We start from the raw sequence: 13,474 nt of genomic DNA, 5'->3' as shown, positions 1-13,474 counted from the left end.
CTTGATACCCTCACCAAGCCCAAATATTAAAAATTATGCTATTTAAAAAAGTGTGCAGCGCATCAACTCTTCATTTAACGGATTACAGTTTGAATCGGACAGCAGCCAATCAAATTGTGCCAGCTGAGGTAGTCGATCACTATTGGGGGGGGGGGGGGGGGGGGGGGGTCTTTCTCATGGCTACCCATGTATTTCCATGGAAATATAACGTTTATTTGGAAAGTAATAAATATATAGATATTTTTAAAAGCATTCATGATTTGCGTCAATATAATATACTAACTATTACTCTTGTTAAAAATATGAAATGGTATTACATTTGGTGAAGAGCACATTATGACTTGTTTAGGACTCGAAACTCAAAGTTTAGGATTTGAGACCTGACTCGGACTTGCCTGTCTTGACTTTGGACTTGACTTGGAACTTGAGTGCTAAGACTTGAGACTTACTTGTGACTTGTAAAATAATGACTTGGTCCCACCTCTGCTACCTTCACCACCTGGGGGCGGCCCGTCAGAAAGTCCAGGGCCCAGTTGAACAGGGTGGGGTCGAGACCCAGGGTCTCGAGCTCAATGACAAGTTTGGAGGGTACTATGGTGTTAAATACTGAGCTGTAGTCAATGAACAGCATTCTTACATAGGTATTCCTCTTGTCCTTATGGGATAGGGCAGTGTGCAGTTTGATGGCGATTGCATCGTCAGTGGACCTATTGGGGCGGTAAGCAAATTGGAATGGGTCTAGGGTATCAGGTAGGGTGGAGGTGATATGACCCTTGACTAGTCTCTCAAAGGACTTCATGATGACAGAAGTGAGTGCAATGGGGCGATAGTCATTTAGTTCAGTTACCTTAGCTTTCTTGGGAACTGGAACAATGGTGGCCATCTTGAAGCATGTGGGGACAACAGACTGGGATAGGGATTAGTTGAATATGTCCGTAAACACACCAGCCAGCTGGTCTGCCCATGCTCTGAGGACGCGGCTAGGGATGCCGTCTGGGCCGGCAGCCCTGCGAGGGTTAACAGATTTAAATGTCTTACTCACGTTGGCCACGGAGAAGGAGAGCCCATAGGCTTTGGCAGCGGGCCGAGTCAGTGGCACTGTATTGTTCTGAAAGCGAGCAAAGAAGTTGTTTAATTTGTCCGGGAGTAAGACGTCGATTTCCACAATGGGGCTGGTTTTCTTTTCGTAATCCGTGATTGACTGTAGACCCTGTCACATATGTCTTGTGTTTGAGCCGTTGAATTACGACTCTACTTTGTCTCTATACTGACGCTTTGCTTGTTTGTTTGCCTTGCGGAGGGAATAGCTGCACTGTTTTTATTCGGTCATGTTTCTGGTCCCCTTGCCATGATTGAAAGCGGTGGTTCGCCCTTTCAGTTTTGCGCGAATGCTGCCATTAATCCACGGTTTCTGGTTAGGGAAGGTTTTAATAGTCAGAGCGGGTACGACATCTCCGATGCACTTGCTAATGAACCCGCTCACCGAGTCAGCGTATACATCAATGTTGTTGTCTGAGGCTATCCAGGAACATATCCCACTCCATGTGATCGAAGCAATCTTGAAGTGTGGAATCCGATTGGTCAGACCAGCGTTGTATTAACCTGAGCACAGGCGTTTCCTGTTTTAGTTTCTGCCTATAGGCTGGGAGGAACCAAATGGATTCATGGTCAGATTTGCCGAAGGCAGGGCGCAGGAGGGCTTTATATGCATCGCGGAAGTTCGAGCAGATCCAGAATTCTGCCAGCTCGTGTCGCGCATTCGTTATGGTGATAGAATTTAGGGAGTATTAATCTTAGGTTTGCTTTGTTACAATCCCCAGCTACAATAAATGCAGCCTCAGGATGTATGGTTTCCAGTTTACAAAGAGTCCAGTGAAGTTCTTTCAGGGCCGACGAGGTATTTGCTTTGGGGAGATATACACGGCTGTGACTATAATCAAAGATAATTTTCTTGGAAGATAATGCGGTCGGCATTTGACTGTAAGGAATTCTAGGTCAGGTGAACAAAAGGAATTGAGTTCCTGTATGTTGCTGTGATTACACCGTGAGTTGTTAATCAAAAGGCATACACCCCGCCCTTCTTCTTACCAGAGAGATGTTTGTTTCTGTCGGCGCGATGCGTGAAGAAACCGGGTGGCTGTACCGACTCTGACAACGTATCCCGAGTGAGCCATGTTTCCGTGAAACAGAGAATGTTACAATCTCTGATGTCTCTCTGGAAGGCAACTCGTGCCCTAATTTCATCCACCTTGTTATCTAGAGATTGGACATTGGCAAGTCTGACCAGTAGGCCTTCTGTGTCTGACCAGTAGGCCACTCCGTCTGCCTCTCCTGCGGCGACCGCGTTGTTTTGGGTCGGCCTCTGGGATAAGATCGCATGTCAAGGGTGGAGGTCCGAACCAAGGATCCGCTTCGGGAAAGACGTATTCCTGGTCGTAATGATGGTAAATTGACATTGCTTTTATATCCAATAGTTCTTCCCAGCTGTATGTAATAACACCTGAGATTTTCTGGGCTAACAATGTAAGAAATAGTACATTAAAAAAACAAATAACTGCATAGTTTTCTAAGGACCTGAAGCGAGGCTACCATCTCTGTCGGCGCTGTCTTGCAAAGGGACTTGGAATCCCGAGTTGGATGACCGTTCAGAATGATTTTCCATAGTCGGAGTTCATTTTTCCCGATTTCCCAGTTGTCTTGAACGCACTGAAGTCTCAAATCGGATGTTTCCGGTTCACAGTTGTTTTGAACAAGGGATTCCAACTCGGGAACTCGGGCCTCTTGCAGCGTTCAAAACAATTGGATCTCGGTAATCTCAGAATTCAGCGCATTTAAAACAATTGGGAACTCGGAAAAAACTAACTCCGACTGGGAAAAATCGATTTCAACGGTAATCCAACTCAGAATTGCACTCGGGCCTCTTTCTTGAGCTCCAACTTTCCGACCTGAAGATCACTGACGTCATGATTTGACCTCGTATTTTTCCGTGTTCAAAACAACTGGAACTTGGAAAAATACGAAGCCAAAACATGACGCCAGGGATCTTCAGGTCGGAAAGTCGTAGCTCTAGAAACGTTCCCGAGTTGGAATTGCGAGTTGGATGTCCGTTCAAATCGATTTTTCAAGTCGTGCTCGTTTTTTCCGAGTTCCGAGGTAGTTTTGAACGTGACATTGTACCCCGACTTTGAGGGATTGCGTGACGATTCATTTAGCAACTATGTGACGCAGCATGACAACGTCTGCACGATTGGTCGACATTCTGCTGTGTGGGGCGTTACGTCATGTCATTCATATCCCCGTGGGATGTCTATCTCCTCCTTTTTCTAATATCTCTGTTCACACGAAAGTTCGATAGTCAACATGGCGGCAGCGATGGATGTTGATACCCCAAGCGCCACGAATAGTGGAGCAAGCAAGAAACGTTTTGAAGTGAAGAAGGTATTTATTTAAAAAATAAATCATAGCAACATTTTAGACATACTGTAAGGTTCGATATTATTATAGGCTTAATACGGGTTTGGGTACAATCTACGCGCGATTAGTTAGCATAACTTGCTAGCTCGCGAGCTAGCTGAAACTAGACGGAGTCCCTGTTTGGCTGTATCTAATTTTGGGTTGTGAGTTTGCGTTTCACCTTTAGGGCTGATCGCTACCTAATTAGTTAACTAATCTCACTGTTTGTGGTGATAGAAGCTAGCCAACCACTACTAGGTTCGGCTTTAGATGCATTGACATACGAAATCAATGACTAGCTAACTTGCTCAACTGGCTAACGTCAGCTTCCTAGTTATCTTGCTAAAATGACAGGCCCAGTTGCACTTGAGGTTGTCTATTTATTGACGCTGAATGAGTGAAAAATGATGTATCAAACACTAACATTTTCACTCTGGCCTTGTTTGTGATCAATGTGGATAGTGAAATAGGCCTAACTTGTCTGATGAAATGACACCAGTCTCCTGATACCAGATTAACATGAATAAATTGTGAATAACAATATGCTAATTTTTTAATACCTATTTGAAACAATAGCAATATCAACCAAACACTAACTGCCAGTGATATGATCATAATTTCATGTGACTCTTCTTCTTTTCAGTGGAATGCAGTGGCACTTTGGGCCTGGGACATTGTGGTGGACAACTGTGCCATCTGTAGGAATCACATTATGGATCTCTGTGAGTATGCCATTAACATTATTTGACTACTGGGTTAATAAAGGTGTGTGTTACACATTTCTCTTGTCCTCCATAGGCATAGAGTGCCAGGCTAACCAGGCCTCTGCCACATCAGAGGAGTGCACCGTAGCCTGGGGAGTCTGCAATGTGAGTCAGAGTTCTTTGCATTTGTATATTTTGCATACATCCTGATCAGTTAGATTGTAAAGTTCAGTGTGAGAGTATTGAAATATCAGCAGCATGATCTAAACTAATCTGCATTATATTGAACTACCCTAAAAGTATAGAATTTTTGAATGTATGTTTTGAGCTGTGTTCGAATACTCATTCTAACCCACTAACCATACTATTTGTGACGTAAATTGAGTATGTAGTATGCTTATTGGTCATAGTATGGATATAGTTCCTGGATGTTGTACTAAATTTGCCAAAATACAAAGTATAGAAGCAGTAAACACTCTTTCTGTGCTTTTTTGGCCCATAAGGCAATTCTTCAGAAAATAGGCGTGGCTTCACAGCGTTTTCAGATTTGAAGAAAATGGCGGGAAAATATTCAGCCGAAGTCCGAGAGTGTATATACAAATTCCTTGCTTTAACCTATTATGACAAATGTTGAGCAATGTAATAAAGTCATGACTTTTCAAATAAGTTACATGTTATGTCGGCTGACAATTTGTTAGCTACACTTTCCTTAGGAACAGCATAGCATTACAGCAGTATGTACTGGTATGTTAGCTAGTTACCTAACATTAGTTGGCTACTAATACATCGATCTTGCCAGGCAGTATATTAACTGTAATCTAACGAACTACACAATGTTTATTGACTAGATTATTCACGTAATTCTTAGCTAAGTGTTATAGTCGTGTGCGTTCTCAATGGACACTGTTAATTCTGGCTATCTACTCCGATTTCAGAGCACTCTGAGTGTGCCAGAGCGCAGAATAACTGATGAATTTACGAATGCTCAACACCCGGTGAATATATGGCCGGTGTCAGTAAACATCAGGGGGAAAAGCGTAAATAAATTGTTGCCAGCAGCACGTATAGTCACCAACGCTCTGGATATCATGAAAACAGCCTAACCAGCTCTGCTATTGCGAGTAAAATGGTCAGTGAAGTGTTCCCTCATTTGTGTCTGGAAATGGCTTGCAAGCTAGCCAACATTTACCAGTCAGCTTGGGTGCTTGACTGCCGTTCTGAGGTCAGAATGCTCGTATCAACCCTATTCCTCGGCCAGAGCGTCCAGTGACGCACTCCGAGGGCGAAACGCTCTGAATTTATGAACGGACAATCTGACAACGCTCTGGATTTACGAACACCCAGAGCGCACTCTGGCACTCCAGATTGAATTTACGAACACACACAAAATTGTAAAATGTCAAGCTAGTCAATTGTTATGCTAAAAAGCTAGCGAGAGGTTGCATAGCAACAGCATTAACTTATGGGTAGACAGGCGAAGCGCTAGTATGCTCAACTGAAAGAATACCATTTGTTTACAGTGTACTAAAATGAGTTAATAGTGTATATACTCAAGTATGTAGTATACAGTATGTGTATTCAAACACGGCTATTGTCTTGGTTTGCTGTTATTTCAATAATATCTTCTCTCCCAGCATGCATTCCATTTCCACTGTATCTCCCGTTGGTTGAAGACCAGGCAGGTGTGCCCCCTAGACAACAGGGAGTGGGAGTTTCAGAAGTGAGTGTCATAATTTTATTCATAACACTTATTCAAAACACTACTCCATGGTCCTAGCTAAATTGCAGTCAATCAGAGCTGCAGTATGCTTGCCTTTTGGGGAAGTAGATGGCTGAAAAAAACCAACAGCCATGCGTCCGTGTTACTGGTGCTAATGCATTATTCCACCGCCTCATTGTAGATGAGTTGTGTATGTCAAACAGTTAATAACTAACACTCCCTTTCCCTCTTACAGATATGGACACTAGGTGCAAGACTCAGGACCATTACTTGGGCTTCTGCAAGTTTCATGCTTTCTGTTGCTTTCTCTTTCTTCGTATGATAGACTCCCCTTTGAGTACATTGCAAATACTGAGGACATCCACCCCCACATCTCATTGTTTTAGGCTCGCTGGAAAACAATGTTTTTTAAGTTGAATTTGCAATGTTGTAAATTATAAATAAACAATGTTCTGTGTAACTGCCTCGATTTGGAATTGAGGACTAGACATGGAAATACAATTTTAGAAATACCATGTAGGCCATCATTGTAAATAAGAACAAATTCTTAACCGACTTGCCTAGTTAAATAGATTAAATGAAGGTATTTTTCTAATATTATTTAGAAATTGTATTTTTTTCGTGTTGGAAATTACAGATCATTGGTTGAAAGACCAAATTGACTAAACATTTTTGTAAGATGAAGTGGTTCATAACTTAGTTGCACTATGCAGAAATTGCTCCGCCATTTCCTGGTTGCTAAAACTCTAATAGTTCACCTAATTTCAGTTAGTGAAAAAACAAGTTAGTATAGTGTCGATAAATATTGTACCTTCTAAATCGCTGTGAAATATTTTCCATAAGCAAAAATTGTTTCATCTGTGTGAAGCTAGTATACAAAATCGAAAGTAAAACACAAAACTTAAGAACGGGAGGCATAGAAATAGTGCACATGGAACATATCTACGGCTTCTTAGACTTGCTTTCAAGTAGAATAAAACATCTATAATTCAAAGAAATGTGAGTTTGGTCAGGCCTCCCAAAAAGTTACATATTGCTACTTTAACACAAATTACCACATCCAGCACTAACTTGCTATGATTTTCTAGTATGAATGACAGTCATAATGCTACATTGGTTATACTTTGGCTGTGGTGGTCGGTGTGGTTTGTTATCGGACTGGATGGAGGGTAGACCCTTCCAGAACCTCTCGTCCCCAAAATGGAGCCATTTATTGCGGGAGACAATTTTGAAGAGGATAATCCATGGAGCGAGCATGCACTGTGTGAGGAGCTGACCCACTATTGGTCACTAATAGTCACCGGCAGAAGATGATCTTGTGAGACCGAGGTAAAGTTTTTTATTTTTTATTCTGACCTTCAACAGACATTCGCCAAAAGCCATTTAAGAATGTAAAAATCATTAACTAATCCACCATTTGTCACAGAATCATCAAGCTAGATATGATTTAGTCTATAAATGTCTAGCATACTTTTACAACCTTTGTTTTGAGGAAAAATTCCAGTTTTGATTTAATAGAAATACATCAAATCTATAAAATGCAATTTAAGGCGGAAATCAACGTTTTCACTGATTATGACAGAATCATCAAACTTGGTATGATTTATTCTAAAAATGTCTAGTATACTTAAACAAACTTTGCTTTGAGTAGAAATTATAGTTTTGATTTGATAGAAATACATAAAATCTCATATTGCATTTAAAGATGAAGAAATCTAATTCAGTGATTCTCAGAAAAAAGTGAAAATATGCATTTATTTGCAATAACTTTAAAGAAATGTTAATTTCAAGTGCAATTTGTTCTATATGAAATTAGTACAACGTTATATAAACAATGTCTATCTTAAATTGTATGCCAAATCAATGTTTGCATATATTAGTGCAACCAGTTCCACATTTTAAAGTAGTTACAAGGCACAACAGTCATTTATTTACACGTCTCTAATTTAACAGCAAAGAAGCTCCTTCCAATCATTTTCTATTTTTGCTTTGTTGAAGTCCTTTGTCATCCCCAGACAAGCTGAATGGTACCATCTCTGACACACAGAGCATTCTATCTGAAGTATTAAAAACATAAAACAGGGTTATGTTTATTTACATGTAAATTACAGTTTTGGAATACCCAAATTCTGTTACGTGCTTTTACAATGAGGAACATTTTCAAATTGAATTGGATTTTTGTTCAATTGCCAAATTGACTTTAAATGACATGCATTTGACCACAAACCTGACAGAAGCACACACAACTGCAGTGTTAATCATCGTTGAGTATTCCGGCAATATAAATCATAATAATAAAGGCATACATTTGCAAAAAACGTATGTGTTGATAAAAAAAGGTATCACACATCAATGTTGTAATATTAAACATTACAATAATGGCAGTCTTTGAAATCCAAATCAGTTTAATCGTCACTTGTGCCAGATACGTGTGTACCTATTACAGGTAATTGCTGTCATAGTATCTCTCATAGTAGAAGAATAACATAGAGTAATGATAATAGAACATTAGAGCAATAACTAGGGTTGCAAAGGGCTGGAAATTTTCCATGGGAAGTTAAGCCTGGTAATTTTGGTAATTTTGCTTAAATTCATCAAAAAAAGTTAGCTTATAACAGTGAACCTTTTTTTGTGGGATACACATAAGGCAATTCTAGGTCATGTGGCATATTTTGGTTAAACCATCCCCAATATAATGGAATTGCAAACCTCTGCATGCACAGTGTATTCTTCCATCACATGTGCAGTGCACTCTTCCATTACATGTACAGCTAATTCTCAAGATCTTGCACACTAATGACATGCTATTGAGCCCACACTACTACACTGTCTGAGCCAAGGACTACATGCTTTCTGGTAAGTTTTGATTACAATACTGGGTGGGGTGAATATATTTTATGACATACATGATTTTTGTTAACTAGTAAATAGTAGCCTACAGCAAAGTGTGTTTAAATCATTTCTAACTTCTTAACAATTTCGGCTAGTTAGTTTTTGCTACCATGTGGGGTTTAGCTTGCTTGAGCCTGCTAACTGAGTGTTAATTCACCTGTTTCCATACATGTTTAATTTTAAACCATTTATCTTACGAAGGAGTTGTTTAATCTAACTGCTTAACTATTTATCTGTACATGGAATTGTATTTGTTTTTATTTACTCCTTTTTTTCTGATCTTTACAGGAAAATGCCACGGGCACTATCTGATGTGTGGAGACATTTCACTGCAGCTAATGTAGAAGGAAAAGCTGTGTACATTTGCAAATACTGTGCCAAATCATATGTGAAGAATGCAACAAAGATGCAGAATCATCTGGCCAAGTGCATAAAGTTTCCTCAGTGCTCACAACAAGCAACCTCTGACAAAAGTCCCTCTACTTCTATTCGGGGTGAAAATTATGAATCAGATACCTTATCGATAGCAACAGCTCATGGTCCTCCTGGAATCAGAAGTTTTTTTGACTCAATGGAGGAACGTAGTCAGAGAAATGCTGATGGATGTCTTGCTCGAGCTGTGTATGCAACTGGTTCACCTCTGATGCTCACAGGCAATGTGTATTGGAAGAGATTTCTGAATGTTCTTCGCCCAGCATACACCCCTCCAACCAGACATGCTTTATCTACTCATTTGCTGGATGCAGGATGCAGAGTTCAGAGTTCAAATGAAGGTCAAGCAAATTATAGAGAAAGCAGACTGTATTGCAATCATCTCTGATGGGTGGTTGAGTGGTCGTGGGCAAGGAATAATTAACTACAATCTCCACCCTTCAAACAATATTCTACATGAGCACTGACACCAGGGACAACAAACACACCGGTCTCTACATTGCAGATGAGCTGAAGACAGTCATCAATGATCTTGGACCACAGAAGGTATTTGCACTGGTGACAGACAATGCTGCGAACATGAAGGCTGCTTGGTCTAAAGTGGAGGAGTCTTACCCTCACATCACACCCATTGGCTGTGCATTGAATCATGCATTGAATCTGCTCCTCAAGGACATCATGGCACTGAAAACAATGGATACACTACAAGAGAGCCAATGAAATGGTTAGGTATGTGAAGGGTCATCAAGTTATAGCAGCAATCTACCTCACCAAGCAAAGTGAGAAGAATAAGAGCACCACATCGAAGCTGTTGTCATCATGTTTGACAGTCTCTTGGAAGGGAAGGTGTCTCCAAGAAATGGCCATATCAGTCTGCCGATATGGACAGCCCCATCAAAACGATCCTCCTGGATTATGCATTTTGGGAAAGAGTGCTAAGCAGCCTGAAACTCCTGAAACCTATAGCAGTAGCCATTGCATGGATTGAGGGAGACAATGTCATCCTGTCTGATGTTCAGACTCTGCTTGCAGATGTAAGAGAAGAAATCTGTACTGCCCTGCCCACTTCACTGTTGCTCCAAGCAGAGGGAACTGCAGTTCTAAAATACATCAAAAAGCGCGAAGATTTCTGCCAGAAGCCCATACACGCCACAGCGTACATGTTGGAGCCCAAGTATGCTGGCAAGAACATCCTGTCTGGTGCAGAGATCAACAAGGCCTATGGTGTCATCACTACCATGTCTCGCCACCTTGGCCTGGATGAGGGCAAGGTTCTTGGCAGTCTGGCAAAGTACACTTCCAAGCAAGGGCTTTGGGATGGAGATGCAATATGGCAGTCATGCCAACATATCTCATCAGCCATTTGGTGGAAGGGACTTTGTGGATCTGAGGCTCTTTCCCCTGTTGCCTCCATCATCCTCCAAATCCTACCAACATCAGCCGCCTCAGAGTGCAACTGGTACTTGTTTGGGAACACACATCAAAGCATGCAACAGGCTGACCAATACAAGGGTTGAAAAATTGGTGGCCATCCGGGCAAATTTTATGCTTTTTGAGCCTGACAACGAGCCATCCTCAACATGGTTGGAAAGTGACAGTGAAGATGAGGCCTCAGAGTCTGATGTTCAAGAGGTGGACATTGAGGATGTCCAGGGAGAAGACATGGAAACCTGAGAGGAAGACAACAAAAGCTTTAGTTTCTAGACTATCATTTTACAGATATATGTTAAACGTTTTTGGGAGATGCGATGGATCATTGGGGATCATTCAATATTCCCTTTCTTTTGTTGTTCAGTGAAATCATCCCATGTGAAGAGTCAACTCATTTAATTAAACTTCAATTCGTAACTAAATAGTTTTTTTTATTTCTATTGGAAGGATTTAATCATTTGCTATTATGTCTATTTATGATAAGGTAAAATGTTTGTTTCTGTCTCCATATGATATGGAATATATATCCAATGCAAAATACATCTACATTTAAATGGTATTAATATTAATTTTCATATATTTCCATTAATTCCCATATATTCCCATTAATTCCCACGTAAAGTTTCCACCTCTGAATATTCCACAAAATGTGCAACCCTAGTAATAACACAAGGATAACCCTGATAAAAAGTTTCAAGACAAAGTTTCATACTTCTAAATGTCTTGAAGGATGAAACTACATGAGTTTTCATAGCCTACTATTATATTACACCATGAAAAACCCAGTTGGTCAGATGATCATAATTTTTATCTGGATGATGCTCAATGTGTGCTTTGCAGTCTTCCTTCGCATTGAAGACTGTAAAAAAAAGAAAGAGGACCACATTTTTATGCATTGTTGACACATTTAAAGATGCTTTCTGGAACCTATAGTTCTAAAGGTTGTGATTCAAAGACAAAAATGTCCCTCACAGTTACATACTACATTGTTCTCTCACTGTCTGCTTTGCCTCCTTCCCACACCCTGTAGCAAAGGGTTCCCAAAATATAGTTTTTCTGCTTTACATGACCCATTGGAGCCAAAAGTTTACCTAGAAAACACCTAGTCAACCTTGTTGTAAGCTACTGTAAGTCTGAGCATTTCCCTCCTTTTTTCTGTATTTCCTGTTAGCCTAATGCAGAATTAAAATAACACCTCCCCTAATGGCGAAGACATAAAAACAGCAAGGTTCCATGAGATCACCATGTGGGATTTAGAAATATATGTAACATGAATTACAATAACTACAGTAGGTATATCAAACCTACATCAAAGTACATCAAACCTCCCAAAATGTTTTTTCCAGTATCAGTATTTCCTTTTTCAGGCTTTTTCCCCTGAGGTAATAGATTTAACTGTTCAACATTTACAGCCAAATGTTTAATACCCCTGTTATTCCCAGAACACATTCTGGAAAGTCTATAGATTCAGTGGTCACTTTATTAGGTACAACCCCCTTTGCATCTGGAACAGCATGAATTCAAAACTGTTGATGAAACTGGGAAAGGAGATAGACTGTTCAAGTTTTTAAGTCCAGTTGGAGTTTATTACAGTCAGTACAAGTTGAGTGTTGGGAATTATTTAAAAACAGTTTTGGAACTTTTCTGAGTTACAAAAGACCATCACAGACAGTGCTGTCATTTTGCACATTCTAAAGTTCAAACAAACAGTAACAGAATACCTGAATACTTCTCTGCATGCTTTATTATCTAGCAAGCCAAGACCACTGGACTTGGTGTGTGTAGGAGCAATTTATTTTCGTGAATAGGGTGGTGAACTTAATAAAGTGGCAACTGAGTGTAGATATCACAAACGACTAGATCAATGGGTATAATGGTAAATCTGATCCCTAAGGTCTTCATAGGCTCACTTGGATATATAGAGTTGGAGGTAAAGAAAGAAATATGAAACTAGGAATTCTTTCATCCACATCCATTGACATAAAATATGTATTTTAAAGTATAAATACCCTTCTAAGACCACTGTCTTGCTGGGTGTTTTAAAAGGTTTGCAAATAGTTCTTTCTGCAAGGAATGTGAATTGAAAGGGATTTGGTAATACCTATCTAGGTGATGTAGTTTCTACACTGGTATAATGGGTAAAATGTGTGGTAATTGCACACCTCCCTGCTAAATTATGTAGAGCTGATTTGGGCCAGTTAATTTTATATTTTTCATTAACTTTTGTGAAAAACCTAATTTTCACGTAGGCTTTGTGCTAGCAGTTTAAGAGAGCAAATAGCACAGGGACAGCTTGGTTGAAGTCCTAGTTTTTAATGGTTAGTGCCAGTAGATTGCAGAGGGGTTCACATACAGTTCAGAAGCAAATCATAATGTATACATTCAGCCCAAAAACCATACATGTACCATCTACTTCTTATATTAGTGCTTTTTTAAGTTATTTTTAAGTTATCCATAAGTTATCTTTCATTACACACGCTAATATATATATACATACTGTATATACAGTTGAAGTTGGAAGTTTACATACACCTTAGCCAAATACATTTACACTCAGTTTTTCACAATTCCTGACATTTAATCCTAGTAAAAATTATGTGTCTTAGGTCAGTTAGGATCACCACTCTATTTTAAGAATGTGAAATGTCAGAATAATAGTAGAGAGAATTATTTATTTCAGATTTTATTTCTTTCATCACATTCCCAGTGGGTCAGAAGTATACATACACTCAATTAGTATTTGGTAGCATTGCCTTTAAATTGTTTAACTTGGGTCAAATGTTTCGGATAGCCTTCCACAAGCTTCCCACAATAAGTTGGGTGAATTTTGGCCCATTCCTCC

At 39.8% G+C, this 13,474-nt stretch overlaps 1 protein-coding gene across 1 annotated transcript; it reads left to right on the top strand.

The window, feature by feature from the left end:
* The first annotated feature begins 3,310 nt into the window (after positions 1-3,310).
* LOC120037660 (RING-box protein 1) lies at positions 3,311-6,337 on the top strand. The gene is made up of 5 exons (XM_038983658.1): positions 3,311-3,438; positions 4,097-4,175; positions 4,252-4,322; positions 5,792-5,877; positions 6,113-6,337. Exons 1-5 carry the CDS (start codon positions 3,361-3,363, stop codon positions 6,123-6,125), a joined length of 327 nt encoding a protein of 108 aa, XP_038839586.1. The 5' UTR covers positions 3,311-3,360; the 3' UTR covers positions 6,126-6,337.
* Positions 6,338-13,474: the final 7,137 nt, after the last annotated feature.

The sequence above is a fragment of the Salvelinus namaycush genome, chromosome 3, assembly GCF_016432855.1.
Source record: "Salvelinus namaycush isolate Seneca chromosome 3, SaNama_1.0, whole genome shotgun sequence".
NCBI classification, from domain to species: Eukaryota; Metazoa; Chordata; class Actinopteri; order Salmoniformes; family Salmonidae; genus Salvelinus; species Salvelinus namaycush.
The sequence above is the reverse complement of the archived record's forward strand: the minus strand, read 5'-3'. Positions and strand labels throughout refer to the sequence as shown.

Coding starts and splice junctions, on each gene's coding strand:
- LOC120037660 (XM_038983658.1), top strand. CDS start 3,361: ATGGCGGCAGCGATGGATGTTGATACCCCAAGCGCCACGAATAGTGGA. Junction 4,176..4,251: donor GAATCACATTATGGATCTCT/GTGAGTATGCCA, acceptor TGTCCTCCATAG/GCATAGAGTGCCAGGCTAAC. Junction 4,323..5,791: donor TAGCCTGGGGAGTCTGCAAT/GTGAGTCAGAGT, acceptor CTTCTCTCCCAG/CATGCATTCCATTTCCACTG.